This window comes from Monodelphis domestica, chromosome 1, assembly GCF_027887165.1.
Source record: "Monodelphis domestica isolate mMonDom1 chromosome 1, mMonDom1.pri, whole genome shotgun sequence".
NCBI lineage: Eukaryota > Metazoa > Chordata > Mammalia > Didelphimorphia > Didelphidae > Monodelphis > Monodelphis domestica.
Window position 1 is genome coordinate 155489389 of NC_077227.1, and position 14130 is coordinate 155503518.

The 14130-nt window shown below is 38.4% G+C and overlaps 2 protein-coding genes across 2 annotated transcripts in view; both read right to left on the reverse strand.

The window, feature by feature from the left end:
• Positions 1 to 916: 916 nt before the first annotated feature.
• On the reverse strand, positions 917 to 11964 carry PDCD7 (programmed cell death 7). Its single transcript, XM_007479583.3, has 5 exons — positions 10816 to 11964; positions 9550 to 9688; positions 6164 to 6400; positions 5576 to 5663; positions 917 to 2220 (listed from the first exon to the last, which is right to left on the reverse strand). Exons 1-5 carry the CDS (start codon positions 11656 to 11658, stop codon positions 2094 to 2096), a joined length of 1434 nt encoding a protein of 477 aa, XP_007479645.1. The 5' UTR covers positions 11659 to 11964; the 3' UTR covers positions 917 to 2093.
• Positions 11965 to 12102: 138 nt separating this feature from the next.
• Positions 12103 to 14130, reverse strand: part of CLPX (caseinolytic mitochondrial matrix peptidase chaperone subunit X) — a 47189-nt gene continuing 45161 nt past the window's right edge. The window contains exon 14 of the mRNA XM_001367006.5: positions 12103 to 13970. Within this exon, the coding sequence (XP_001367043.1) occupies positions 13880 to 13970 (91 nt within the window). The 3' untranslated portion in view covers positions 12103 to 13879. The remainder of the gene's footprint in view (positions 13971 to 14130) is intronic.

Sequence of the window (14130 nt, forward strand, 5' to 3'; positions counted from 1 at the left end):
GTGCTATACAAAATGACAAGCAGGAAGATTTCAGAAAAAGCTAGAAAGAATAACATGAACATCCAATGCAGAGTGAAATAAGCAGAACCAGGAGAACATTGCATATTGTAACAGCAATATTGTACTTGGTTGATCAGCTATGAAAGACTCTGCTACTCTCAACAATACAATACAAAGATCCAGGATGATTCTGAAGGACTTATAGAGAATGCTATCTGCCTTCAATGAAATAACTGTTAAGAGTTAGATGCAGATCAAATCATACTATTTTTTACTTTAGTTTGTGTTTTTATTTTGGGGTTTTGGTTTTGAGTATTCTCTTACAATAACCAATATGGAAGTATATTTTACATAACTACATAAGACTCTGATCAAATCGCTTACCATCTCTAGCAGTGGGAAGGGAAGGGAGGGAGACAATTTGGATCTTATAATTTTAGAAAATTTATATTGAAGAATGTTATTACATGTAGTTGTGAAAATAAAATATCTTGAAGAATTTTTTTTGGCCAGTAGGATCAATTTTTCTGGAGGATTACTGTTGTTTCCACAATTTAAAAACAAATTTAGGTTATCTTTTGCACAGGGGTCTCTCATGCTCTCTCAAACAAAAGCATATATATATATATATATATATATATATATATATATATATATATATATATATATATAAAACCTTATCTTCTGTCTTAGAATTAATACTTGTATTAGTTCCAAGGCAGAAGAACAGTTAGGGCTAGGCAACTGGGGTTAAGTGACTTGCCCCAGGGACACACAGCTAGAAGTTGCCTGAGAATAAATTTGAACCCAGATCTTCCCCTCTCCAGGACCAACTATCTACCGAGTCATTTAGCTGCCCCAGCTATGTATTGTATAATGTCATTTTTCTTTATGTCAAACAACTAAAAAGCCTTGATTTAAAAAATAATATGACATTTATTGGCTTTACAAAAATATAAATTAATTTTACACCATCTGGCATAGTTATGTGTAAACGCTCATTTTACAGTACTGAATATCTTCAAGAACAGAATTTCATTGACAAAAGTAAATTTTACTGTGAATATCTGTCCTGTCAGTCTGTGCTTTAGCAGCTCCCTATGGAACATAAGCAACAACACTTCAACAGATGCCTCATCTACAATGGATGGGCTAGCAAAAGGTAAACAACATAAAACCCAACTTATAATATAGTTGTACATTTCCTCCAATGGGTAACAGATGCAGGCTAGACGTCTGCTCCCAGGGCAAACTAGAATCTTTATCGATGAAAATGCTGAGCCTTCTAACCTCTATACAACTTTCAACCTACAAAAGAGGCATGGCTCTATAGTTAAGGCAGATCCATCCAACCTGTGGAAAGAGGTATTCAAACACCATGTTCAAGTTTTCTGAAGAACAAAGCCCAGGTTTCTAACCAATATCCAAAAGCCACAGCAACCCAACCCAGGCTGGAACCAGCAGTTACCAACACATCTTCTCCTGTAGTATGTGGGCACAAGTTGTACTGACAATGAAGCTACAAAACTATGGTTGAGGGAAAGCTGGTGAGAGGAAGGCAGCTTAAGGACAGTTCTCATTGGTGCTTTGATATTTTTAAAAATGTGTAGCCCTCGGTTCAGCTAAGGACATTAAGACAACACTGCCATTTTTTCTTAAAAAGACTATTAGTACTAACCTAGGATTTATGATGACTTGGAGATTTGGCTTTAACATCCATCCAGAATTATCCATTTTCATGAAAGATTAGCTCCCAACAATATATAGCTGGACTTTCTGATTTTGCCTATGAACATACCCACACACATTGCATAAGAGAAATTACATCTGACCAAGCTCCTGAAAACAGGGGCAAATTAAATTTAAAAGTGCAACACCAAAGGTCATCCTAATCAGCAAGAGCACAGTTTACACCATCTCTCCCCTTTGGTCTTTCCTGAAGTACAATATTAACCTACTGATTCAAAAGCTTCCTTTAGCATAAGGCTATGCATTAGGAAAATGCAATTTTTTCCTTAGTGCTGCCCAAAAGAACTCATTGATTCTGTATGAGCTTTGTCTGTAGAGAGACAAGAGTGTTCAAGAGACCATCTTCACTGATTCAGTCCGAGTGCAGCTGCCCAGGTGTCACTGCTGGGGAATGTAGGAATGACCCATCCTTGGGGGACTGAGGTTGCTTCAGGATGATCTGATGGTGCCAGATACTGATCCCATTCATGCCTGCAGAGGAACATTTTAGTACAAAAGTTTACTTCAGTTGTACTTTAGCAAATCATGATGTAATTGAGCTTTGTTCAATATTGTAGAATCCATTTTGTTCAAAATGTAAAAGACTAAGTTTATCAAAATGTAAACAAAGAGAAACATTCTTCATTCTTTTTTTGCAATTAAAACTGCTATCAATTGATTACACTTGAATTTATGACCAAATGAGTCAGAGAACATTATGAGATATAAAGTGAATAATTTTGATTATATTAAATTAAAAAGGTTTTGTACCAAAAAAAACCCAAAACAAAACAAACAAAAAAAACCCCAATGCAACCAAGATTAGAAGGGAAACAACTGAGAAAAAAATTTATAACAAATTTCTCTGATAAAGGTATCATTTCTCAAAGAACTAAGTAAAATTTATAAAAATCCAAGTCATTCCCCAGTTGATAAATGGTCAAAGGATGTGAACAGGCAGTTTTCAGGTAAAGAAATCAAAGCTATTAATAATCATATGGAAAAATGTTCTAAATCCCCCTTGATAAGAGAAATGCAAATTAAAACAACTTTGAAGTACTATCTCATACTTATCAGATTGGCCAATATGACAGTAAAGGAAAATGATAAATGTTCGAGGGAATGTGGCAAAATTGGGACATTAATGCATTGCTGGTGGAATTGTGAATTGATCCAACCATTTTGGAGGGCAATTTGGAACTATGCCCAAAGGGCACTAAAAGATTGCCCTTTGATCCAGCCATAGCACTCCTGGGTTTGTATCCCAAAGAGATTTTTAAAAAGGGAGGGAAACATTCTGTTTGTACAAAAATACTTATAGCTGCTCTTTTCGTAGTAGCAAAGAATTGGAAATTGAGATGTCTTTCGATTGGGGAATGGCTGAACAAACTGTGGTTTATGATGGTGATGGAATACTCGTGTGCTATAAGGAATGATGAGTAGGAGGATTTCAGAAAAAGCTGGAAAGACCTGCATGGACTAATGCAGAGTGAAATAAGCAGAACCAGGAGATCATTATATACAGTAATTGCAATATTGTGGAACAATCAAATGTAATAGACTTTGCTACTAATAGCAATACAATGATCCAGGACAATTCTGAGGACTTGTGAAAAAGAATGCTCTCCACTTCCAAAGAAAGAACTGTTGGGGAGTAGGAATGCAGAAAAAAAAACATATTATTTATCACTGATTTATTTGGGAATATGTTTTGGGGTTTTAGTTATATAAGATTATTTGCTTACAAAAATGAACAATATGGAAATGTTTTGTGTGACAATACATGTATAACCTAGATTGAATTGTTTGTCAGCTATAGGAGAGGGAAAGGAAGGGGAGAGGGAGACAATATTGATCCTATGACTTTGGAAAATTTATGTGGTAATTTGTTATTAAAATAAAATTTTAATAATATTTCTTTAAAAATTAATTATACTTCTGGCTAAAATAGGGAAAGTTTTTTTTTTTTAATTTTTCAATTGTTTATTTGTGCTTGTGTTTGGGGGTTTGGGTTTTATCAGATTACTTACAAAAATGAACAATATGGAAATATATTTTGTATGCTAATACATGTAAAACCCAGATCAAATTGCTTGCCAACACCAAGAGCAGGAAGAGAAGGGAGGGAGGAAGATAAGTTTGATCATATGACCTAGGAAAACTTGTGTGGAAATTTGATATAACACATAACTGATAATAAATAAATTAAAATAGGGAAAGTTATTTGGAGAAGTTTAGGATTATATCCAAACAAACTTTTTTCTCTTTCAGCAGAATAAGGTGATTTCTACTTAGTATGAAAAACACCATTCTCTTAAGAGAATCATAAAAAATGTGAGAGATGGAAGGGATTTCTGGTTATCTATATAGTTCAACATCCTGATTTTACAAATCAGAACAATGAGACCAAGGTAGACCAAGAGACTTGTCCTAGGTAACAGGGATCAAAATAAAAGATGCAAGATTTAGATTTCCATCCTCTACAATTCCAGTCCTTTATGTCACAATTTAATTTAACTCCTTTATTTCAGAAATGAGGAAAATGAAATTAAGTGATTTGCCTGAGGTCACACAAGATAGAGTGAAAACTACAGGGCTCTACGTCTCAGGACCTGTTTCAAACAAAATCCTAAATCCAGATTGGATTTTACAAGATTATCATGTCAATTCCACAAAGGATTATACTTCTTGTTGATAAGTGTATTTTGCATTAGCATGAAGAATTGTAAAGAAGATGCTAGCACTTCAAATCAATAACCTCTGAGGGTCAACATGGCAAAAAGGAAAAAGACCCTTCCCCTTTTCAGTTAATACATTCCTAGACCCCAGTTACCAGAGGCAGTGCCAGAATAAGGGAGATCATAGGCCTATGTGTCCTCTACAAAACAGACCAGAATTAGGGTGGCATCTTCTTGTGGGGGAGGAGGATGACAAGCTGGTGTTCATCCAGACAAGGCTGACTAGGAAAGTGGAAAGCATGCCACAAAATGGTCTGACTGAACTAGGGCTATCTAACCTAAAGAAGAAAGATTGTGGGAGTGTGAACAGGGAGAAATGATAGAAGGCTTCAATTATTTTATAGGCTATCATGTGGAAAGACTTTTCTTTTTAGAACCTTTACCTTCTCTTAGAATATTGAGATGTTAAGTATCAGTTCTAAGGCAGAAGATCTAGCAAGGGCTTGGTAATGAGGGTTAAGTGACTTGCCCAGGGTCACACAGCTGAGAACTGTTGGGTGCCACATCTAAATATAGGACATCCCATCTCTTGGTCTAGTTCTTTTCTACTGAACCATCTAGTTGCCATACGGACTTTTCTTAATAGTTCTAGAAAGTGAGGCTTGGAGCACCAGGTAGAAATTGCAGAAGTAGGTTTGGCTTGGTGTCAAAAAAACTTCCTAACATAGAGCTATCTAAAAACAGAATGGGTTTCTTTGGAGGATAATGGGTTCTCCTTCACTGGAGGTCTCGTAGAAGAATATGCTATAGAGGGGATTCCTGTTCAGGAACAAGTTGCATTAGGTGGCTCTGTGGGATATCTTCTACCTCTGAACTTTTGTGATAAAAGTCAGGAGGAGGCATAAGGTTCTAAGTCAGGCTCTGCCATTAACTAGCTATGTGACTCAACTCTTTGGATCTATTTTGTATTCTATATAATTAAAGAGTTGAACCACACTATCTCTCAAGTCCCTTCTTAGCACCTAGCCTTACAAAAATAAAACAAAATATATAGGGCTATATACCAATAAGTGACCCACTAACACAACTCTACTATGGCATATTACCAACTTCTTATTTATTTACTGGAAAGGGAGCTTATCATGATTACAAAGAACTAATGCTCTTACCTGATCTGAATGAGAGCTGGTAAGGAGTGTTCTGCTTGTAGATAATACTGCCGGAAAGGTTGTAAGAGATGACTAAGTGGAAACTCATCTGAAAAAGAAAAACCACACACAGCTACAACTTGTGCTTCCTATGTTCAGAGTAACTTATAAAACTATATTTAGCAAACTGCACTGACTTAGCCTATTACTATGGTTCTAACATATTTTTGAATGTTTAATCACTTCATTCCAAATCTTATTATTTAAGACTCTGCAGAAAGAAATAGTTTACCACCAGCTAGAATTCTAACTATTTCAAGTTATCCATAATAAGATGCATTAATGTTCCTCCCATTTTTTTGTGACCTAGATTCCTTTGATAGTCTGGTGAGGCCTATAGACCCTTTCCAGAATTATGTCTTCTGTTTTGTTTTTTAAAACACATAGTCAAAGGAAATTGAAAATAAGGATATGATTTGTGTCCCATTCAAGTTTATAGACCTCTCTTCAAAGTAAACCCAGGGATTACTTCAAAGTCTGTAGACAACTTAAATGAATAATTCCTGCTATAAGAATGCTATTCATTTCTTTTACAGTTACAGAACATACCTGGTTCCCCAAATAACTTAGAATTAATTTCTTGCTTTTGATGTAAAATCTTCTCTTTTTCTTTTTTCTGTTTCCTTTCTAATTCTCTTTTTCTCTCTTCTTCTTGTTCTCCTTCCAACATGACTCGCAATGCCCTTTCTTCAGCTTCATACAATTCAGTACGTTTTTTGATTAATTTTCTCAGTCTCTCTACATGATGTTCAAAAGCTTCATCTGCTGAGGCAGGTGGACAAACACCTGAGAAAAAGAACCCAGTAACAATTTAGATACATGTATCTAAATTTAACTGATTGAAGTAGCAAAACTCATACTTTTATGACATCATCTCAAATTCCTAGCTATGATAGAAAAATGTGCACAGTTTTAACTGTTGGCATCTCTTAAAGTCATCAACACCCAACTGGTTTAGAACAAACATTATGGAGAATATTCTGATGGTATATAGTGAGAATCCCAAAAATGATCACAATTTTTTGAACCAGAAGTTATACTTTTGGACTTTTTCTTTGAAATATCATAAAAATGGAAAAGAATATCTCCGTACAAAAATATTCACAGGTATTTATAACAATAAGAAACTCAAAATACCTTTACATCTAAAGAGATGAAGTCAAAGAAATATGAATAGATCCATATGAAATGATGCAAAGTGAGAGGAGCAAAACCAGAGAGAACGACACACATATTGACAATCATTTGTGTTTGTGTTTATATATAACACAGACTGAAAGAAAACCAAAAATGGACTTGGCAAAAAGATATTACAAATACATTTTTATAAGACTTTAACCTTATTTTCTTCTTTTTACAGTTATTAAGTTTGTATAGTCTTTAAGTTGTGCACATCATGGGGAACCACTGTAGAAAAGGCTGTACTTGCTTGATTGATGTGTTAGGCATTTGTTTTTTTGTTTGTTTCTTTTTGCTGAAGTGCAAAATACCTTTCTGTAGCTCCTTATTAAATCACTGGCTGGCATCCTACAGCTGCCTGATAGCAGGGCAGCTAGGTGGCACAGTATATTAGATCTAGTAGGTCTTGAGTTCAAATCTACGTCCTAGGTGTGTGACCCTGGTCAAGTCACTTAACCCCAACTGCCTAGTCCTTACCACTCTTCTGCCTTGGAACTGATACTTATCTGTTCTAAGGCAGAAAGTAAGGGCTTAAAAAAAAGTGTAAAGTATATCCACATAAAAAAATATACATTCGATTTCTAGCATGATAGGGAATTTTTCGATTCATGAAATTTCAAATGCAACTCTGGGCATAGGATAATGAAGAAGTAAGATTAGATGATCTTTACAGTTTTTTTTCAGCTATAAATTTTTATAATATGAGAAGGCAATAAGAGCTGTGAGGCCTTTCACCAGAAGTACTTGGAAGTTGTCATCAATGTTTATCCTCAAAAGAGGTGGGAACTAGAATCTAAAGGGGTCTATTCCCCAGATCAGATGCTAAAAGGCACATAGTGAGGTTTTTTCCCAGGCCAAACTTCAAAAAAATACATTTATACTCATTTTATACTGTCACTTTAAACTAATGATTTTTTGTTTAATGATTGTTTATGTTTAGTTTCACCCAGGAATTATTTTTTCTTTTTCACTCCAAAGCATCCAGGGTGACACTTCAAAATAGGGGGTGCTATGTTAAAAAAAATTCATAAGTTATAATTATTGAAGTGTTAAAGAGGCCAGGAAGACCAGAATTGAATCCTGATTCTGGCCCTTAACTGTGGTGACTCTAAGTTAGCTCTTTCTGAGCTGGGCTCTAGGGTGTAAACTGATTAAAGAAAATATGGACATACCCAGCATCACATTCCTAATTAGTGGGACAGTCAGAACTACAAACTTGGGTCTTCTAATAATAAAAGTAATTTATACGTGTATTAAGATATAATGATAATAATAGGGGGCATTTATTTAGCATTTGTTATGTTACCAGGTACTATGCTAAATGCTTTACAATTATCATCTCATTTGATCCTGATGACAACCCTGGGTAATAGGTGCTCTTATTATTCCTATTTTACAGATGAGGAAACTAAGTCAAACAGAGGGTAAGTGACTTGCTCACAGATATTAAGTGTCTAAGGCCAGATTTAAACTGAGGTCTTTCTGACTTGGGGCCCTGTGTCTGTGCACTATGAGGCCATCTAGCTGTTGTTCATGACTAACCTGTGAAGTATTTTTTTTAAACCCTTAGAATCCATATTGTTTCCAAGGCATTAGAGCAGTAAGGGGTAGGCCATGGGAGTTAAGTGCCTTGCCCAGGGTCACACAGGTAGGAAGTATCTGAGGCAAGATTTGAACCCAGGATGTCCCATCTCTAGGCCTGGTTCTCTCGCCACTGAGCCACCCACATGCCCTGTGAATTAAGTTTTACAGAAAAGAAGAGAAGCAAAGCAGTTGAACAAGTGTCAGAGTCAGGATCTGAACTCAGTTCTTTTCTATCTCTACATTTCCATGGCAAGTGACTGTTATGGACCATGAAGAGCATTAGGTATTAGTGTTAACAAAGCCGAAAAATAGTTTTTGTCCTTAAGGAAGAAGTTACATTCTATCAAAGCTGATGACAATAGCTACATACACAAGTATAGGGCAGCTAGGTGACACAGTAGATAGAGAGCCAAGCCTGAAGTTTGGAAGACCCGAGTCCAAATCTGGCCTCAGATACTTCAAAGCTTTGTCGATTTGGGAAAGTCACTTAATTCCAATACCTAGCTGTTACCTACCCTTCTTTTTTGGAGTTATTACTAAGAAAGAAAGGGTTAAAAAACAACAACCAAGTATATACAAAATATACACCACATATATTAAAGGGTAATTTAATTTGGGGGGCTAGGAGGAAGAATACACTAGAAGAATATACCTGAAGACCTAGGAAAGGCCACATAGAGAAGGTGATAAGAATTGTAGGAATAGTGTATATAAAGATATAAATGAATATAAAAGGAACGTTATTGGAGAGAAACAGAAGGAAAGATGAATTTAAGAAGAGTAATAAATAATAAGGCTAGAAAGGTAGGCTAGAGCCAAAATATGAGGGGTTTAAAATGCTAAGCAGAGTATTTTGATTTAGATCTTAAGATAATGTAGCAAAGGAATTGAATGAAAAGGGGAGTGCAGAGATTTAAGTAAAGAAATCCTTTTGGCAGCAGGCATGATTGTAAACAACAGATCTTGGGGGGGAGGGGGGAGTTTATAAAGCACAAACTTTAAAGTTTCATTTGCATTATCCCCACCATTTTCTTAAGTCTAGACAATTAACAAACCCTGATGGGTAGCATTTGTTCATTTCCAAAGTGTAAATATTCACATGGAAAAATTTAACAATCAGCTTATATAAGGTGCCCCCCCCCCCAGCACACCCCTAGATGTATGTCAGTTACCTTTCCTAGCTGCAGCCTCTTTTCTCAGTTTCCTCAGTTTTTCTAAGGCTCGAAGAATATCTACCATTCTCTTGGTATCTGCTTGTTTTTTCCTCACTTCTGATAAAACACCATCAGCAGCAACTTTGAGTTCTTGTTCCTGGTGAAAAAAAACACAAATTACCAAGTTCCATCCTTCAAGGACCTCTTAAAGTAAGTAGTTTCCTAAAAAGGGCGATTTTAAGTGTGTCAATAGAATCTTCTTGTCCCAAAATATTTGCCCCAATTAATGAAGCAGTGCCTGAAATATCAGAGGGAATAATATCCTTTGGATAATGGGAGGGAGAAGAAGAATAAATCATTATCAATCAGTACTACTGTGTGCCTATTACATAACTTGACAATCTGAGTTTCCTAATCTGTGAAATGAGGGAGTTGGGGTTAGATGAATTCTAAGGTCCCTTCCAGTACTAGATTTATGAATATTTGAGTTATAGGAAAATTGTGATCATAGCACACTGAGAAAACAGGCCCATGAAATGATGGAAGAGATAACTATCCTGGTATGGAGCTGAAACCTTTGAAGGGAAGGGGGCAGTGCCAAGGCAACCAGGGGACATCTGAACACTAATAAATGTAGCTTAGGCAATGACAGTGCACAGAGTCCTGAGCTTGGAGCCATAAAGATTTGGGTTCAAATCCAGCTACTTACTAATGGAACTCTGAGCAAGTCACTTACATTCCTTTTGCCTCAGTTTCATCCTTTGTAAAATGGGGATATTAAAAGCACCTACCTCCCAGAGTTGAGATAACTGATAAGGTGCCTGGCAGATAGTAAATTCTATATAAATGTTAGCTATTATCCTTCACCTGGCATATAATCAGCATTACATAAACATTCTTGTTCACTATTATTATGGGACAGATGACATGACCATAGAACACTGAAAATAACTGGGCAAGGCCTCTTTCTTTTGGAAGGAAAATTTCCATTCTTGTGTAGGCAGCTAAAACTATACATGGTGGTGTTAAGAATCTGAGAAGCAGGTTTTTGAGAAACTCTGAATGTTTCTCTTCTATGCTTGCCCTGCAAGTAGGGCTATTCCTAGTATTTCTTCCAAGGGGCAATGTGTTGGGGAGTGGAAATTACACCTCTCAGGCTGAGGACCTAAGCTTCGGGCGGAATCCCAAGTTTAGGCCCTTTAGGGCTCTGAACCAGAACCAACGAGGTGCATTTCATTTTACAACTGAGGAGGCTAGATCTAGCTGCCATGCTGCCGGCCTTACCCGGGCCTTCTCCTCCACTTCCTGCACACACTTGTTCCTCCAGCGGTCAATCTCCTCCTCCCGCTCCGCTGCTCGGGCCTGGGCCGCCTCTCGTTCGGCCTCGCGCTCGCGGGCCCTTTCCCGAAGCCGTAGGCGCCTCTTGCGGACCCGCTCCAGCTTCCTCCGCGCCGCGCCCAAGTAGGCGGGCTGGTTCAGAGACTCGAGGTCTAGGCGCAGCTGCTCCCGCAGTGGAACCGCCTGTTGGTGCAGCCGCTCCCAGGCCTCCCCGTCGGCCTCGGCCTCCCGCAGAGCCCGGCAAAGACCGCGCAAGCGGCTCACCAGGCGCAGAGCTCCGCGAAGCCGCCCCCGGAGCTCGCCGAGGCTCGGACCCGTAGGCGCAGCCTCCCCCGCAGCCCCCGGGGATGGCGGACCATTCGCTCGCCGTGGGGCAGCGAAGACGGCCTCCAACCACTGGCGATCCCGCTGGCGTTGCAGGGCCGTGTCCCCAAGCCCGTCCGGCGGCGGGGCATCTGCCCAGCGAGGGGCCCACGGCGGGGCCGGGGAAGGTTGCTGAAGCCGCTCGCCACCCTCAAGCCCCGGAAAGGTCCTACATTGCGGGGGGGGAGGCGGCGGGGGGATGGGGGGCGGCGGGATCGGAGGCGGTAGGAAAGGGGCCGCACTAGGACCTGAGGTCCCCAGGAAGGGGCCCAACCGCGGGGGTAACGGTGGAGGCGGAAAGGCCTGGGGAGGCGGTGGCGGCCCGAAAGGAAGGCAGCGGAATGGAGGAGGGGGAGGATGCGGCGGAGGTGGCGGCGGGACTGGGCAGGCTGGGGCAAAGCGACCAGGGAAGGGTGGCAGAGCCATGAAGATAATGCCCCAACCGCCCAAGCGGGCCTGGAGGAAGTATTAGAAGCACGGAAGAGGGTCCGGAGACTTCTCCGAAAGGATCCTAGGTGACTCTTCCCGGATATGACGTAAACGTGTTGACAGCCCCGAGAGCCAGCGAGCCAATGACGGAGACCGTACTTTCGCTAGCTCCGCCCCGCAAAAGCTGTCCTTTCATTCCGAGTGCAGTAGAAATCCAGCAACTGGCTCGGAAGGGGAAAGAAAGTGGCAAGGGTCCGGAACCTACAGGACAGCCTTAGAACCACAGGAGGATCCAAAGGGAATGCCAGGAGGCCTCTGGTTCTGCAGTAACGCAACGTGTTTTTAAACCACCCCTGCTCTCAGTCCTCAGCTATTCTCAGCCCCACCCTCCAGGCTAGGACAAGCTGGTTGCTCAGTTTCACGGAGATGACAAGATAACTGTTTCATTAATAGCTTTGTTTTATTCAAATGCCAAAACATAAAGTCCCAAGGTACAAATTGTAGTTACACTGCTTTTGTGTTTGATTTAAAAACATCGATCACAATGTTATAAACAACTTCCAAAACTTAAATGCAAGTTGTTTTACTGTCATTACTATGTCTCCCGGTCCATTTCTGGAGGATTATCCTCAAAAGAATTAAAATCTATTTCGATTTTCCCATTCTACAAAAGGGGAAACTACACAGTAAAAGGAAGTAATGAATGAAGTTACAACACAGTATGAAAGACTTCCTGAAAGTAACTTTAACCATTACTGGGGAGACTAAGTAGGAGTCTTGTTCCTGCTCTTTGCTACACAAACCTGACTTGGTGACTGTGCATCTCCTCTATATCCCATCCACAGATAAATATTTCACAACTCTCCTATTATCTAAGTCATGTAAAGCCCAACTGAATTGGCTCTTCAGTAGAAGATATGGGCTTGTTAATTAAAGTGTTAAGAGTTTCATGTTTTTTCTTCCTGACAAAGTGCATGAGGAAAAAATCCTCTAATAAGCAGGCTAAATGATGAAAATAAATGAATGTTTAAATCAATGTTAAATTGACTTTAGTCAATTTGAAAAAGAAGTTAAACTAGATGAATAACAATAAAACCTGCAGCAACATCTTAGCAGGAAGGAAAAAAACTGAAAAGGTATCTGGAGACTGATATTTTAAAAATAAAAAAAAATCTTACTAGTTTCCTAAGTTTTCTTCTAAAAGACTATTTTTTTCATGTGTGTCATCCAAGGGATTGTTTCATTCCCTTTGTTTTTCTCAAAGTCCCAAAAACAATGACCAAGAAAAAGGTGTACAACAAAGGAGTGCAAAATAACTTAGAGTTCATTTTTGTATGAACAAATTCCCTACTGATTACAGAAAAAAATATACATTTTCTTTGATGTTTAAGGAAATAGGAGGTTGGATAAATATCCAGCACCAAAAAACTGATGCACACTAGCTCTTTAGGTAATTGCACAATATTGAGTATTTTACTTAAAATTTAAATATACCTACATGCGGCATTCCTCATTTGTTTTTCCTGTGAGAAATTTACCTAGATTCTAATTCCATCTGCTCTTCCATTGCCCTGGCTCTTCCATTGCCCTGAAGTGCACTGAGAATGGCCAATAAATCAGATTGGCCAACAAATGAACTGCCTTTTATACTGAAATCAATTGTAAGTTGGTGTCACAAATTAGCAAAGAAGCCTAAGAACATAATGAAACATCATCAAAATTCAGTTCTTTAGGGCACTTTTCCATTACTAATAATGCCACCAAATCTATTCTTTTCCATTTTAAATGTGAATAAAAAGTCTGATCTCTTCAGGAAACAATTGTGGATGGAAAAAAGTTAAACTAATGGTATATCAATATTCAGTTAAGGAAATTTATTTTCCCATTTGTAGAGTAACATTATTGTAAAATTCATTATTTACTGGCAACACCTGCATTGCTTAACTTCAGAATTTTGTTAAAGCAGATTTTAAAAAACTGAACCCCAAAAAATGTACATTTTATCTTTGAACATTGTGCCATTAAAATCCACAAGTCCACTGCATAAAATCAATGTGATGTTACAGTAACATACATGATCTGATTCTTATCCTAAAAGCTTCTGACCATGTATAATAATATCCAGAATAGATCCAATGCCTTTAATGTCAGACTGTAAAGCCAGTTACGATCTTAAAACAAAGGGAGAAATTTCTAAGAGATAAAGTTTTAACAGCATTTAACTGTTTGCCGCATCTGCTTGCCGAGGCCATCCTTCCTCTTCAACTCCAGAGTCATACTCCTCTTCAGATGACTCTTTAGTTGGAGCCCTATGATGAAAAACAATCAATTATTTTTCTGAAAAAAAAAAGTCTAAGAAAGAAAAATAAGTATGTTTTTCTAAAGGCAAATTAAAAAATTCAAATCAATGTTAGTGTTTCACAGCTGAAAGAAACAAATTAGCTTCTAATACAACTAGTAATTATCAAA

What these genes read in the sequence shown, in the direction of transcription:
- PDCD7 (XM_007479583.3), bottom strand. Translation starts at nt 11,658, where the DNA reads ATGGCTCTGCCACCCTTCCCTGGTCGCTTTGCCCCAGCCTGCCCAGTC. An exon ending in AAGTGGAGGAGAAGGCCCGG is followed by an intron (nt 9,689 to 10,815) that starts GTAAGGCCGGCA and finishes TTTTTTCACCAG; the next exon opens with GAACAAGAACTCAAAGTTGC. An exon ending in TAAGTTATTTGGGGAACCAG is followed by an intron (nt 5,664 to 6,163) that starts GTATGTTCTGTA and finishes TTTCTTTTTCAG; the next exon opens with ATGAGTTTCCACTTAGTCAT.